The 16,974-nt window shown below is 42.1% G+C and overlaps 1 protein-coding gene across 1 annotated transcript in view; it reads right to left on the bottom strand.

Annotated features, from left to right (window-relative positions):
• The window catches only part of LOC126471415 (uncharacterized), a 491,821-nt gene that overhangs the window by 224,774 nt on the left and 250,073 nt on the right, over positions 1-16,974 (bottom strand). Inside the window, exon 7 of the mRNA XM_050099550.1 lies at positions 4,239-4,430. Within this exon, the coding sequence (XP_049955507.1) occupies positions 4,239-4,430 (192 nt within the window). The remainder of the gene's footprint in view (positions 1-4,238; positions 4,431-16,974) is intronic.

Raw genomic sequence — 16,974 nt, 5'->3', positions numbered from 1 at the left:
CTAGGACGACAGATAGCTTGCGTGAGGAAGTGGCAGTGGTGACGGTATACATGTGAGGACAGCACTGAGCTGACCAAGCCTGGGCAAAGGAGCCGCAACTGCCATAACACCAGCATCAGCATTCTCAGTTTCCATCTTCTTCTTTCTGCTTTGTCTGGCATGAACATTTAGTGCACCCTAAGCAGTGGACTACTTTTAATGCTTGCCTGAAGAAAGGCCACATCACCTCCATGTGTCATTCATCGGCAGTTGTTCAGGATATGGACATGGACATAAACTGTGTGACTCCAATGCTTGGGACTTCTTCCAAGTTGTTTATTGAGTTAAGTGTTTTTTGCCATATGATCTGTCTACAGATCGACACAGGTGCTGCACTGGTGTTATTGAACACTCAAATCAGTGTGAGTTTAGGCTCACCGCTGTTGAAACTGGTCATGTTGAAGCTGGTCTGTTATAAAAAACAGTACATTGCATTGTTGCAACAATTTACTGCACCTGCCTCCTACTAGCCAGTGGTTTGCTCCCTTGCATTTTTCGTGGTTGCTGATGCTGATGTTCAGAACTTGTTTCGGATGGACGTATTTCAGGCATTTGGATTTTCCATCAGTGATGCAGTTCATCTTTTTCCAATCAGATACCACATTCTCAGTCATAAACACTGAATGAGGAGTATTCAGACTTGTTTTCAGAAGATATAGGATGTGCTGTGAATTTTTCTGCTCATATTTCTTCAAAATACATGGCTTGGCCTCATTTTTGTCATGTGCATACTATTTCTGTCATCATGAAAGATCAAGTGGAAGCAGAATTGGACAGACTCCAATCTCTAGGAGAGGTGCATCCTGTTATGGCTAGTGAATGGTCGTCTCTATAGGTTACAGTTTGAAAACCATTGGGGAAACTTTGCATCTTCGATGACTTCAGTACTACTGTCAATGTGCAGTGTATCATGTATACATATCCTTCGCACAACAGGAGGAACTGTTGGTGAAATGATTGGGCCACCGGCACTTTTCTAAAATTGATTTGTCTGAAGTGTATCTATGGGTTCCTGTGGTTGAAGAGTCTCAGTGAGTTCTGGTTTTGAATACTCGTTTTGGTATCTATCAATGTTTGTGCCTTCCTTTTGGTGTGGCTAGCACCCCTTCATTTTCCAAAGACTTTTAGAGCAATTGATTGTGCCTGTCCTGGGTTGCATTAATTATCTGGATGATATTGTCATGGGGTCCTCCATGGCTGATCACCTGCAAAATTCATGCACTAAACTGTTAGCTAGGAGACACGTATTTTGGCCAAGGACTGATGGCAACAGTGCTCATTTTGCCACGGCTTGTGAGTAGTGTGCCTGACAATGCACGACTGCCAGGCACCTCTGTCCCCCAGGCCTGATCAGCACCAGCCATGGGAACACATTCATGTAGACTTTGCAGCTTCCTTCTTGAATTCCTATTGGCTCCTGGCTGTGGATGCATTTTCCCAGTTTCCTTACATTCTCTGGCAAGCATCTTTGTCAGCTGAGGTCAGAATTTGTATGCTTTTAAGGTTTTTTTGTATTGTGAGGTCGCCTTGTACCTTAGTTTCTGATAATGGGCCCCACTTCATTCCTCACTTTCAACTGTTGTTCCCATCAAGGCATTCATCATGTTACAGCTCCATCATTCCTCCCTCAAACAAATGACAAGGCAGAACAACTAGGCAGAACAGCAAGTCACAAAAAAAAGGTTGTTGTGGATTCTTCTCTGGATGACGCCCTTCTCCATTTCATGAGGACCTATCACTTCACGCCTATGGGGAAGCAGAGCCTGGCTGAGTTGCTTCATGGCTGGCAGCCATGCACGCTGCTCCACCTTCTGCAGCCTGTGCCGCACCTGCTGTGTTCAGATCCATGCAGCCACTTCATACTGGGATCGCCGGTGTGGGCGTGAGGGTGTGGTTACTGTCCCAAGTGGATACTGGCTACTGTCATCCACCCCGGTGACCCTGTCTGTGTGACATCTGTATGGTCAATGGGGATGGTGGCACGCCACCTTGATCAGTTGTGCCCCCACTCACCGTCGGAAGCTACAGGCTCTCAGGTGTGGCCACTGTTGCCTCAGCCCACTGGACTGCCCTCCACCCTCCTCCCTGGGGTCCAGCTTCATGGCACTGAGTGCCAGTCCATCTCTGGCCTCAGGTCTTTTGCTGCAGCCTGCTGTTCCAGTTGGCCCATCTCCATCGGCCCCTTCTCCAATCATCAAATCAGCCATCGACACCAATTGGTCCAACCTTGCCATCCCTGCACTGGGACTTGCCTGCTGATGATTATGTCATGATGGCTTCCTTTTCTCTGGCGCTGTCTTCGGGCACCGCACAAGCCCACTGCCCTCGGCCGAACCTACGTCCCTGTGCAGTCTGGCTCTACAATCTGATGGCCACCCAGCACATCGTTCCTCCACCTCCATCGACACCAGCTACTGCTGCTCTGGACCTGACGGATGTGTCTCTTGGCTGGCCAGCGGAGTTTCCTCCATCACCTGGGCATCCACTTTGCATGAGGGAGAGATGTGTTATATCCTGCGACTAGTGCATATCAGAAGAGTGTGGTGTTGCCACATGTGTGTGTGTGAACCAGCCACCCACTGTATCAGTGATCAGTGCAGGCCAGTGGCTGGAGGTCACCTGTGGTAGGCATGCACATGGAAAGGTCTCCACCATGCCATCGGCTTACAACTCATGCACATATATGCACGGAAAAGCATTAACTGGTCCCTCTCACGTGTCTTTCCAGTGTGCCATTCACATCAATGTAGTTTATCTTGTTACATCTACATCTACATTTATACTCCACAAGCCACCCAATGGTGTGTGGTGGAGGGCACTTTATGTGCCACTGTCATTTCCTCCCTTTCCTGTTCCAGTTGCGAACGGTTTGCGGGAAGAACGACTGCTGGAAAGCCTCCGTGCACACTCGAATCTCTCTAATTTTACATTCATGATCTTATCGGGAGGTATAAGTAGGGGGAAGCAATATATTCGATACCTCATCCAGAAATGCACTCTCTCAAAACCTGGACAGCAAGCTACACCGCGATGCAGAGCACCTCTCTTGCAGAGTCTGCCACTTGAGTTTGCTAAACATCTCCATAACACTATCACGCTTACCAAATAACCCTGTAATGAAACGCACCACTCTTCTTTGGATCTTCTCTATCTCCTCTGTCAACTGAACCTGGTACGGATCCCACACTGATGAGCAATACTCAAGTATAGGTCGAACGAGTGTCTTGTAAGCCACCTCCTTTGTTGATGGACTACATTTTCTAAGGACTCTCCCAATGAATCACAACCCGGCACCCGTCTTACCAACAATTCCACTTCAAATCGTTCCGTACGCATACTCCCAGATGTTTTACAGAAGTAACTGCTACCAGTGTTTGTTCCGCTATCATATAATCATACAATAAAGGATCCTTCTTTCTATGTATTTGCAGTACATTACATTTGTCTATGTTAAGGGTCAGTTGCCACTCCCTGGACCAAGTGCCTATCCGTTGCAGATCTTCCTGCGTTTTGCTGCACTTTTCTAATGCTGCAATTTCTCTGTATACTACAGCATCATCCGCGAAAAGCTGCATGGAACTTTCGACACTATTTACTAGGTCATTTATATATATATTGTGAAAAGCAATGGTCCCATAACACTCCCCTGTGGCATGCCAGAGGTTACTTTGTCTGTAGATGTCTCTCCATTGAGAACAACCATGCTGTGTTCTGTTTGCTAAAAACTCTTCAATACAGCCAAACAGCTGGTCTGATATACCGTAGGCTCTTACTTTCACAAGGAGATTCATGCAAGTCTGTTTTCTATTGTAGCTGAGTGCTTCATGAATAAAGCCATATTTGGGTCACTTTGGACAGGTCTCGTGTACTACATAGTCACAACAAACATGTTTCCCAGAAAACAGTCAATGAATCGAAGCTGGTGAATGGGTAATTCCTTTATATTTGGGTAAAAGTATAGAAATTCTTCCACAATCATCATCAAAGGATAGAAAGTAATCTAACAGACATGCAAAACCAAACAGTACTTCTCAACATCCATATACATGAAGAAAATGCATAACCACGTATGTGCACTTACTAATACAATAAAACAAAAAGTGTGTGTAAGAATGTAGTGTAGTTTATTATACAAGATATTTATAGAAATATTAAATGAAATGTGACATTATAAGACTTATGAAATTCTACATACAAACCTTAGAGGCTGACTAAGCTGTGATACTGCGGCTAGCCTGTCCATCATAGGATAAGCTAGATCTAAAAACTGATACTTGTTTGCTGATGAAGAAAAGGATGAGCAGAGAAGAAGATGCAGTTGAAGTAAAGGCAGAACAGTCCCCAAACTCATTAGCTGTCCTCTAAATTGCCGTTCTTTAGTTTCAAACTGCCTGTAAGAATGAGATAAATGATAACTTTTACCATTAAAGTTTCTCTCATTCACATTATACTCTCAAAAAGATATTTTCCATATAATTATTGTGGAATTTTTCACAGTGGTCTCAGCAAAAGATTATGTGCAATATTGTGAAATAAAAATTACACCAAAATAAAAATATCCATACAAAGCTTAAACAAGATTGTCAAGAAGCATGCAAACTGTGAAAAAAGAATTACAGCCAAGCAAACAAAAATGCTGAAACATTGACAGTAAATTACGATCCTGAATGAAAATTAGTATTTATTTGAGAAATAATTAAGAATAAAGTTTTGCATTGATTGGGAAAATATAAATTTCTTAATAATAACTTTTTGGAGTATTTGTGCTATTGTGCTGAATTTCATTCACTTACTGCTATATAATAATAACCTTCTTGCGTAACAGCCAAATTTCTGTTTCAAACTGAAATACATTTCAGAAAGAATTAAAATGGGAGAGGTGCATTTAATTTCGGTCAAAATGAGCCAAAGTAGAACTGAGTGACTTTAAAATGGGATATAATTGCAGTAAGAACTCTGAGAATTCTATCAGAGAGCTTTCACATTAAAAGGCAATAACCATTGTTGGGTACAGTTTATAAACTGGAAACATTGGGAGACCAACAATACACCAACAAATAAGTGTAATGCTGCAAAGCAATATGAGATGGACCGAGCACATAAGGATGGTAGTAGGGAAGGAGGAAGGGTCAACTTTAGTTTATTGGGAGAATTTAAGGAAAGTGTGCTTCATCTGCAAAGGAGATCTCATACGGAACACTAGTGTGGTCCATTCTTGGGTGCTACTTGAGTATTTGGGATCCTCACCAAGTCAGATTAAAGGGAAACATCCAAGTAATTCAGAGGAGGGTGCTAGATTTGTTCAGAGTGAAACAGGAAAAGAAATGACTAGTAGTGGTTCAAGGTACCCTCTACCGCGGCTTATGGAATATGTATGTTGATTAAGATGCAGAACTGGAATGAACTGGTCTTTTTTTCTTCTTTTTTTTGGGGGGGGGGTGGCGAGTGGGGGGGGGGGTTATTTATATTCCAGTTCTGTCTTGGTTACTTAAATTTGAGTAGAATTGAAAGACATTCAATTAATGTTTCTAAAGAATACTGAAATGACATGATACTTTTGCAAACAAAATATGTTTTGAGATACATGGCCTGAGATTTTTAGAGTTTTTTAAACAAGACTTTGTGTGAATTCGGACCATGTTGTGAATACTGTATTTATCACCAACTGTTCTGTTCTGGAATAGCATTACACAATTCCCAGGTATGGCCAAACATATATTCAAAAGAAATATTATGTATCAGTATGCAAAAAATCTATTTAATTCAATTCAATAAAACACAACTTACATTTACATAAAAGAATAGTTCACACTTTTGAAAATTATGTGCATTAATGAAGAGATCTCATCAAAACTAAAATAATTATCACAAACTTTGAAGTAATTCCTTTCAGCTAGCTATTGGCATATAACAGCAAAGAATTTATTTCTGGTACATAAAAAAATGCTCTTTTACTCAACATTGTAAGAGGTAATACTTTTCTAATTTCAACATCGTAAGAGGTAATACTTTTTTAATTACACTGAGGTGACAAAAGTCATGGGATAGTGATACGCACATACACAGATGGTGGTAGTATTGCATACTCAAGGTATAAAAGGTCAGTGCACTGGTGCAGCTTTCATTTCTACTCAGGTGATTCATGTGAAAAGGTTTCCAATGTGATTATGGCTGCATGATGGGAATTAACAGACTTTGAAGGTGGAATTATAGTTGGAACTAGACACAAGGGACATTACATTTCGGAAATCATCAAGGAAGTCAATATTTTGTGATCCACAGTGTCAAGAGTGTACTGAGAATACATTGCAGGCATTACCTCTCACTACAGACAATGCAATGGCCAACAGCCTTCATTTAATGAAGAAGAGCAGTGGTGTTTGTGTACAGTTCTCAGTGCTAACAGATAAGCAACACTGCATGAAATATAACCACAGAAATCAATGTGAGACGTATGACATACATATCAGTTAGGAGAATGCAGCAAAATTTAGCGTTAATAGGCCGTAGCAGCAGACAAACGACATGAGTGCTTTTGCTAACTGCTTTGGGTCTGGTACACTGCGATGCTTGTAGAGATGTTTTTGAAAATAATCTAGGCAACTACATGCTGATAATAAAAGTTAGAAATCAGAAGTTCTGAAACAAATACTAACAAAGAGATAGAGGGGCTGGCCAGTACTTACCTCAGCTCAGTACAGCCGATAGATACACAAAAAACAGAACCGAAAATTTACGTTTCTAGCTTTCGGAACAAATGTTCCTTCATCAGGGAGGAGAGAGGGGAAAGAAAGGAAAGAAGGGAAAGGAGATTCAGTTACCCACAACCCAGGTTATGAAGCAACAGGGAAAGGAAAATAGGGAGGGCAGCAAGGATGGAGGCATGGTTGTCAGAGGGAAGCCAAAGAAATTCTCAATATTTATGAGGTACTTTAACCTTGCCATTTCTGTTTGCATTTTTTAAATCTATAAATATTTTCTTAATTTGTCAATGTTCCACAGTGTGATACTAAAAATCAGTACTAATAGCTTGTGATGGTTTTCAAGAATTTTTGTACGTATCATTTAACACAAGAAATGAAAATTGTCTCTAGGGGCTGTAACATCATTTAGAAAATACAATGTTGTACAAAATTCCTTGATCGTGATTCCACCAGTAGTAAAATACTTTGGTATAACTTCTGTTGAATGTGGAAATTAAATACCTAGTAGGTAATAATGCAAAAGGTTAAATAATTATAAATAAATTGAGAAAATGCTCCCAGATTTCTTGTCATACCAAAATTTTCTTGGCACTCTTTGTCTATCTCAACGGTATGACTGATGAATTTGATAATCTCTAGTTTTCTCTGCGTTAATGGTTATGACTTACCATGGTGGTAAGATTAATCTGAAAGTTTATTTGTCATAATTAGAATCATATAATGTATGTCATAACCACACTCAAGTCCAAATTCAAAACCAGGATCATCACTGAAATACAACACTTAGCATTCAATGCACATTTATTACAAACACCACTGTCCAGCCAGAATAGAAATGACCTCCTGGATAAATAGTGCAGCTATTTATGCAAACATAAAATATTCCAGAATATACAAACATTACAAACAAAAGAACCTTCCAGAAAGGATAATTCCAAGTAAAAAATAAAAATAATTAAGGAATTTCCTGAACTCTTTTCTGACGGTCTTGGAAAAGTGCAGATTACCCTGAAAGACAATGCACAGCCTAAGTTTTTCTGGGCTCGGCCCATTCCCATTGCTTTATGAGACCAAGTAGCCAGTGAATTAAAAGAATTGCAACACAATGGTGTGACTGCTCCAATGCAAGCTAGCCAGTGGACAAGTCAATTGGTTTTGATGCCGAAGCCTTCTGTTTGCATATGCATTTTTGTTGACTTCAAAACTACAGTCAATCCGCAGACAATAATTGACACTTATCCATTGCCTTGCCCTGAGGAACTTATGGACAGGCTTGGCACAGGCCATTACTTTTTTAAGATAGATTTGTATGATGATTATTTGCAAATACCACTACATGATGAATCACAGAAAGTGTTTGTTGTTAATACACACTTAGGCTTGCTCAAGTATTTGCATTTTCCCTTCAGCAGTGCCTCCACATCCACCATTTTTCAGTGTTATCTGGAACAGTTGACTGGTCAAGTGCTGTTCTGTTCAAACTACCTTGACGATATTGTCATCTCAGGTCATACACCAGAGGAATGCATTGCCAATTTGTGTACTCTTTTTCAATGCAGGACTCAAGTGTTGTCTTGAAACGTGTGACTTTTTTCAGACAGAACTACAGTATGTCATGTGATAAACAGTCACGGTGTGCACCCCCTCCAGTCTCATTTGCCTGCAATCTATGACCTGCCTGTTCCTTGCAATGTATCTGAACTGCAGTCAGTGTTAGGCAAGTTGACATACACATTTGTTTCATTCTGAACAATTCACAGATAGTAGCTCCATCGCATCACCTGTGTCAAAAAAATGTACCTTTTGGGAGGCCTAAGGACTGTCAAGACGCATTTCAGAAACTCAAAAATGCCTTGCTCAGTGACAGATGTTTACTACATTTTGATCCTGCCAAGCCTGTGATTTTGCAAGTAGGTGCTTCAAAAGGTTCAAATGGCTCTGAGCACTATGGGACTTAACATCTGAGGTCATCAGTCCCCTAGACTTAGAACTACTTAAACCTAAGGACATCACACACATCCATGCCCGAGGCAGGATTCAAACCTACGACTGTAGCAGCAGTGCAGTTCTGGACTGAAGCGCCTAGAACTGCTCGGCCACTGTGGCTGGCTAGATGCTTCCTCTTATGGAATCAGCGCTGCGCTTTCGTAGAGAAATGGTGCATAAGACAGACCTATTGCTTTTACCTCAAAGTTGTTAACTTAAAGTCAGTGCAATTATTCAAAAATTGAAAAAGATGTGTGTGGTGTGACAAAATTCCATCACTATCTGTTTGCAAGATCTATTTAGTGACAGATCACAAGTCTTTGCAGTCCTTGTTTCATCCATCAAAGTTGGTTCCTAAACATACTGCTCAAAAAGTAGAACATTTGGCTTTGCTTCTATCCCAGTATCAGTACAAAATTGTATGGAGACCTATGGCAAAGCATGACAATGCTGACGTCCTTTTTCGTGTTCTGATCGGCCCTGAATCTGATTTTCATTTCTCTGAAGCATCTTGTTGCCAGATCGATGTGCAGGACTCTGAATTGCTGCAATCTTTTCCATTGAATTACAGAAAAATTGCACAGATCATGGAAGTGGACCCTGATCTGAAGATTTTGTTGCATTACATTCACACATCTTGGCCTCGCTCATTGAACAGTATTCAGAACTCAGTAGTATGCCGATAGTTTGCTCATCGGCATACAATACAACAAGGCACAAGCTTATTACAATCTGACAGTGGACAATTGCAGTTGTTCATTCTCACAGTGTTGCAAATGGATGTGTCACAACTGCTTCACCAAGGACATTGGGGAATTGTTCGCACTAAACAGTTAGCACACCGGCACTGTACTTGGCAAGACACGGACGCCCACATTGAACAGATGACGTCACAGCATCACACATGGGTGGAAAACCAATCTGCTCCACCACAGGCATTCTCAGCTTGGCCTAGACTCACTCCCCAGGCAACAAGTGCACATAGACTTTGCAGGACCATTTTGGAACACTCGTTGGCTCATAGTGGTAACTCTTTTAGCAAGTTCCCATTTGCGGTGCCTATGAACTCTACCACGTCACATAGCACCATTCAAGTGCTGTCCTCAATTTTTTGCATTGAAGGATTGCCTGAAGTCATTATTACAGACAATGGACCTAAGTTTGCATCACATGACTTTGAACAGTTTTGTGAACAAAATGGCATTCGTCATCTAACAAGTGCTCTGGCACCCCAGGATGAACCAATGGACGTAACACTCTTGCCTCCACCATTGTCGCTCTCCGACCCGATAGACATTGACCCGCCATTGCCATCAATGTCACCGTCATCGCCTCAGGAGATGCCCTCGGGACTGGACATGTATCCTGGGCATCGTTTTCGGGAGGATGTTCCTCTGCTCTAGCAGTGGGGTACGGCTGGGAGTATGCTGTCCTCCACAGGTCTGGCTCCCAGCTCATCTCTATGCTCAGCTTCCTACCTGCCACCCCCAGCCCTCTCCCTCATCCCCGTTATTGTTAGCATCTCCGGCACATGACAATGGTACAGCATTTCAGGGGGAGGGGGGGGGGGGGGGAGGAGGAATCTGCTGGCGTATGCTTTTGCCAGAACACCAGTCAGCACTAGGAGACATTTTATAGCAGGTGCTGAAATAGGTGCACCTATGACAAGAGAAGACCAAGTCATGTCCCTGGGCTATGCCCTGATAATGCTCCCTCAGCAGCATGCATATAGGCCACTGCTGCTGGGTCAGTCTCCTCAATATCAGTGCCTCAGAATGTTGCATTGGGACTCAGTTTACATTGTACCTCAATACATCACACTGTAAAATTTTGTACATGGCTGCACGTTCAGAGACTGTGAATAGTAACAATTGAAAGAAAACAGCCCTTGGTCACTATTTTTAACAAATTAATTCGTTAAAAATTGTGACCAAGGGCTGTTTTCTTTCAATTGTAACATCACAATGTGCTCTAGTCTTCTGCAGTGATAGTCATTGCCTTGTACCTAAGATAGCTGTGAGGGACTGTTAGTCATTGTACATAGCTGTGATATCAGTACGGACAAGACTTAAGAATTAGTACAGGTTATTTGATTGCTGTTAACCACAGAACTTCAGATTAGACATTACTGAAGTTAAGTACTCAATTGGTTCCTGTAATAAAGTGAATCTTAACAACGTGTGCATTTTGTGTTTTAGTAAGAGGAAACTGGCCACCCTCTCCTCAACAAGCCAGGAACACAAAACATTACAAGAGAGCACAGCCACAACACCTTCCATGATTCTGCACCTCTGGACTGTAGCAGGGCTTCATACAGAGGATATGGATGATGTCTCTGTACTTCTGTCTCCCTGATGATGTTCAACAAGGGAGGAAGGACAGAAAATGGCCAAAAGTAGCACATTATTAACTTTTCCAATAGTTCTACTTTCTGCACAGATGTAAAAATTAATACCAAATCTTGTGGGTTGCATCTCACTGGCTGGTGCTTGGCATTACAGCATTCTTGGTCTTTGTCCTGGGCATCCAGGATCCACATGCAAACCAGTTTCCTTGCTTCTTTGGTCCTGGTGATAAGGTGTTTCATGTAGACATCTCAATCTTGTTCAGCATCTACATACAATAAGAGCATATCTGCCAATGTTGAGCCCATTTGTTTGTTGATGGCAGGCAGTTGCATACCATGTGTGATCTCACAATGTGAAATTAATACTTATACTATTCTGGACTGGAAAATGTTTCCATGAGCAGAAAACAAAAAATCATTACATATGCTTCAAAATAATGTCTTCTACAAGGATATCCACTCTGGAGCTTCAGCAGTTGGCACAGCTTTGGTGACAGCACAGTGGTTGAGGTAGTCAGTGCAGACTATTATCCATTGATTTCTGCTTGTCGACTTCAGGAACCTCCGCAATAGGTCAATTCCAATTTGGTGGAATAGTGCTGCTGCAAGTGGGATTAGTACCAGATACAGATACCTGACCAGTGATACCTGAATGTGATTCTGTCAAGAGACTTCACAAATCCCAGGATGATAACTTGCCATTGATGAGCCGGGATGATGAGCACCCATTTCTGTCCCACTGGATCATAGTTTGCATCATCTATTAACTGGGATTCATCTATGGTCAGTTCCTCCTTCCTCATGGCTTCTATGGTTTTCATCAGTGTTAGATCTCCATCTGTTCAGTGGTTATCTCTTTTAATGCAGTGATGACTGGTATTTCCTCTGTGCTGCTGTGTTCCATCAAAGATTTTTTGAAAGACATTTGGCATCAGTGTGTTTGTGTCAACTGTTGTATATCACCTTGATTTATCCTGAAGCCTAACTACTCATCTCACCATTCAACCAGATCAATCTTTCACACTAATAAGCCAATGTAGAGAATGGAGGTTTTTCACAGCAGTAAATGGCCTGAACTTGTTGATGGCATAGCATACTAATCATATTTGGGCATAAACATGCAAAGAAGGAAGTAGATTACAGCAGAGCCACCTACAGGCAGCTGCAGATGTTATGCTGTACAAAATACAACACAGCGGTCACATGTTATGAGGCGAGCCAGCCAGGGGAGGTGTGGGAAAAGTTGACACAACAGCACCTAAGTGGAAGAAGGCAGAATCCATTCAATACCAGGGACCACGGAAGTGTACAGTAAACATGTGCCATGTCTTAGCAAAGCCCAAACAATCACAGCTCATGAGTGTATAAATACCTAGCCACTTTTGTACTGAAATCATCTTGTGTTTGTATTGCAGGACTACCACCATGGGGCTGTGACACTTGGGGTACCATCTGGAATGCCGTACGGGGTCCACAGTTTGACACCACATGAGGGCAGCCTTCCCTGAGACACGAGATGCAGAGCTGCCGCTGCTGTGGGGCCAGCCAAGCCCTGAGACATAGCGGGCTGGCCATTGTGCTTCTCCAGTGGGTAATGCCACTGTGTCACCCAATGCCACCAGCTGGGCAGTGCTGGAGACATCAGCTGTGCCTCAGTCACCATTGCCTTAGCTGCCGAGTCCAGGGACATAACTGACAGAATCAGTGGTGTTACTTCACCACTCAGCCATGCTGCATTTTCTCAGCACGTGCATGCAAGAAGCAACTAGATGTCTCAACCACACTGCTGCTACTTGTAATGAACCATGGTGGAGAGTCGTAGTAAAGGAATTTGGAAAACACAGAACAGTCTCTCTGACTCCAGCCTTCTTCACTGGTGTCAGAATACTGACATCCACTTTTTAGAGTAATTTCTGAACCTACAACCTACAGTATGGTGAGTCAAGAATATTTAATTGTTGTTGAGTGTTTTAGTCATGTTAAAGAAGCTTGACTGCCATGCTTTTTGTGCTACGGCATCTGAACAAGACACAGCCAGGGCAAAAGTACCACAGGCACAAAGTTGCAAGCTGGTGCCAGTTTCACAGAGACTCACCATTTATGCGAGTTCCAACAGCACTATGGTTGGCACTGAGGAAGAAGATATCAACATCACCAATTTTGTATATCCTCGTCACTAGTTTTGTAAACCCTCGTCACCAGTTTTGTAATGGCCTTGTCGCTATTGCTATGGAGGCCGAGTGCCACTGTTGTTATGGTAGGCCAAGTCTATGAGTTCATAAAATGGCTTCTGGTGCAGTACACTGCTAAGACAATTTCTCCCTGCCACTATTACACAACTATTCCCCAGGGTCGGGTAACAGGGTAGGGGAACAAATGTTCTACAGCACTCCGACAGATTAGTAACACACAAATGAGTTAAAATGGTTTACTTACCTTTGTGACTTGTTGAATAACAAAGTCTGCAACACTGCATCTAATATAACACAAAAAAGGCCCTCAATTGCTAAGTGCAAATGATCATAGGTAAGCTTCAAAGTGCATAACAAATGCAATTTACAACAACTGGCTGTTCACTTCTAAGAGTTTACTAAATGACATTTCCTGTCTAAATCAGCCCTGGATGATGATCTATAACCAAGTGGGCAAGAGCTGCTCTTCTATCTTCCGAGTAGGCTTCTGCCTGTTGCCGTCCAGTCATTGGCAGATTGTATTCAGCCGGCAATTGGCTGAGGTGGAGTCGATATCTTCATCCTGAGTACTGCCTGTTGTGCTGGTGAAACTCAGGCAAGTGGAAAGTCTCTATGGCACTGGCACCAGCTTGCATCTTTGCAGCTATGGTGCTTCTTCCCTGGTGGTGTCTTGTTTGGACACACAACATTTTGTAATATGAATTTTGTTACAAGTTAAGAGTCAGCAGATTTGTCACACTTCAGAGATAATAGGACTCACAATTTGCTAGTACCTGTTAGATGCAGGCAGTGTAACTTAGAAGGTCATTCAGCATTCCATGTGCAGAATCAGCATCAGTGGTATGTTTCACAAGTAAACACTATGAGCACGTCGCTAGGCAGTGCCAAAAACTGTAATGTTTAATGTTCAGATGAAAGGCTAATATATTTTATTTTGTGTGTCCTGTCATTATTGGTGTTTCAAAATAAGTATTGCAATGGTCAAGGCATATGCAGACTCCAAGACATAAGGTGTGTGAGAACCTGAGGCAGTCTGCATGTCATTGGAAATAGTAGCAAATTGACAGTAGACAATATGGAGTTTTGTGGTCTAGTGAAGTCACAATTGACACAGTGAGGTATAGATTTGTCAGCCATAAGTTTAGTTGCTCTTTCTCTGGTAAATCAACTGAGAATGTACAAGCATTTGTGGAAGATCTTAAGAATTTGGTGGAGATGGAAGGGTCATCTGACATGAAAATTTTAAGGGTAGCAAAGGTGAAATTAACACAAGAAGCCAAAATATTTACTGGGTATTCAGAGGCTTTCAAGGGAGCTAGAAAACGTTTGAGGAATTTAAGAAGGGGTTAGTCCAGATGTATATGAAGACACTTTTGGGAACCATTTGGCATGCTAATGAAGAGGCATCCATGGAAGAATTTGCAGATAGAATAAGGAAAATCAATTGGTGTACTAATGAGCTGGGACAGAATGCTGGGTTGAATGAGGTGATTTTATGAGAGGTTCAGCAGAGGTCACTTGATGCACTTTTCAGAGGATTACCTTCAGAGAAGTCAAGAAAAGTATGGACAGGAGTCCGACTGATTCGCATAGTTGTCAGATTAGCAAGTGATTGTGAAGAAATTGACATACCAACTGGAGTGCAGGTTAGATGGATGGTGTTTTCAACCAATATAATGTTTATAGGTGTGTACAAACAGGCATGTGAGGAAGCAATATTGCCAGCCTTGGGACAATGGGAGTAGAAGCAGAGGTCACCGTAGTTTCAGGGGTAGGGAATCGGGAAAGAACCAGTCATTAAACGCCACAGGGAACCTGAGGTCCATCTATGGTCATTCCCGGTAAGATTACACATTACAGAGTCATATGCAGCGATGTCATTTGTGGTCAGAGAGGAATGGTGGCAAAGAGGAATTGCAGGATATTGTTGGAGACAGGGGTACATGCATCAGCTGCCAATGGTGGTCTGGTGGAACATAAGCAATGGAACCCCCATGGTATAGATTACATGGAATGGGGGATAAGGATGTTATGCCATTGGGATTGGTGGCATAAATTTTTGCCTGGGCATGGTTCAGTTCAAACAATGTGTAGAGATTGTGCCAAATGTGAGTGAGGGTTATGACATGACTCTGGGGTTGGCTTTCTTGTATCAGAATTGTGCCAAAATTGATCTTCGGCAGCATATGGTGGAGCTTGATGGGAATATTTTTCATTTGGGTGAAACCACTGCCAGTGTAGTGATGTCACAAGGTGAGTCTATGATAAATGACAAACCATTTAAAATGTGAACAACCACACTAAGACTCAATCACACTAAGACTCAATCACACAATTGCACACCTATGAGCTCTGGGAAATTGCTTGGGTTAATGTTGAGTCTAGGTTACCAATAGGAATTTTCTGTGTGGTGGATCCATTGGAAGCGAATGAAGTATTGGAACAGGTAGGCAAGGCAAAGGTCCCGAGTTCGAGTCTCAGTCCGGCACACAGTTTTAATCTGCAAGGAAGTTTCATATCAGCACACACTGCACTGCGGAATGAAAATCTCATTCAGGTAGGTTGTTTGGTGAAGAGAAGTGTTGAACACATATGAGAGATAAATGGTGAGGAAATGGTACCTGTATTTGAGGATAATTTCAGCGCAGAGAATTTACAGTTAATAATGGTGATGTTGATCGATAATGTGGATATCCTGAAGGAGCAAGAGTGGGCCACAGGAGGTGTCCGCCACACACAATCACCAAATGTCACTGAAACTGAGTCATGGAGGAAGGTAATGCATCTAAGTGACAGTGAACAAATGGAAGAGTTGCTTTTGGAGTTTTGGGATTCTTTTTTTCCAAATGGGTCAATGCCACCCACACATATCATGCAGCAGCAACAGATAATAACAGGAATTGAATCACCAGTTTGCCACAGACCATACAGAACATCAGAATTTTTGAAGCCAATTCTGGAAGAATTTACCAATCAGAAGCTGAAGGAAGGGATTATTGATGAGAGCAATAACCCATGGGGAGCTGGAATTGTTGTCATGCCCAAGAAATCAGCACATGGATCATATAAGTATAGGTTTTGTTGTGATTACAGCAAACGTTAACCTTTGCCAAACATTCTGGAAATCATAGACTATTTGGGCTAATGCATTTTTAAACGATGGACTTAAGGGGTAGCTACCATCAGCTAGTAGTCACTCTGAAAGTTCTACCAAAAACAGCATTTTCTTCACTGTGGGGTCACTATCAGTTATGAAGGATTCCTTTCGGATTAAAGAACGCACCTGCAGCATTTCAGATATTGTTAGATGGAGTTCTCAGAGGATTGGAACCATATCAACAATTGGTGTATCTGGATGACACAAGCATCTATACTAGTGATATGAACAGCAGATACAACACTTGATGGAAGTACTCCTGAGATTGAGGGCAGTGAATTTAATATTGAGTACAAAAAAGTTTAATTTTGTGTTGGAAGAGGTGGTACACCTTGAGTACGTAATTAGTAAGGATGGGGTTAAGACAGTGCACACATCCCCCCCCCCCCCCCAAACACACACAAACACACACACACACACACACACACACACACACACACACACACAAACTAAACACACACACACACACACACACACACACACACACACACACTCACACACACAAACTGATCAAAGCTATACGTGAATTTTTTGTGCTTGAGACAGAGA

This window comes from Schistocerca serialis, chromosome 3, assembly GCF_023864345.2.
Source record: "Schistocerca serialis cubense isolate TAMUIC-IGC-003099 chromosome 3, iqSchSeri2.2, whole genome shotgun sequence".
In the NCBI taxonomy this organism is placed as follows: Eukaryota; Metazoa; Arthropoda; class Insecta; order Orthoptera; family Acrididae; genus Schistocerca; species Schistocerca serialis.
Note: the sequence above shows the minus strand (reverse complement) of the source record. Positions and strands in the feature narration are given on the sequence as shown.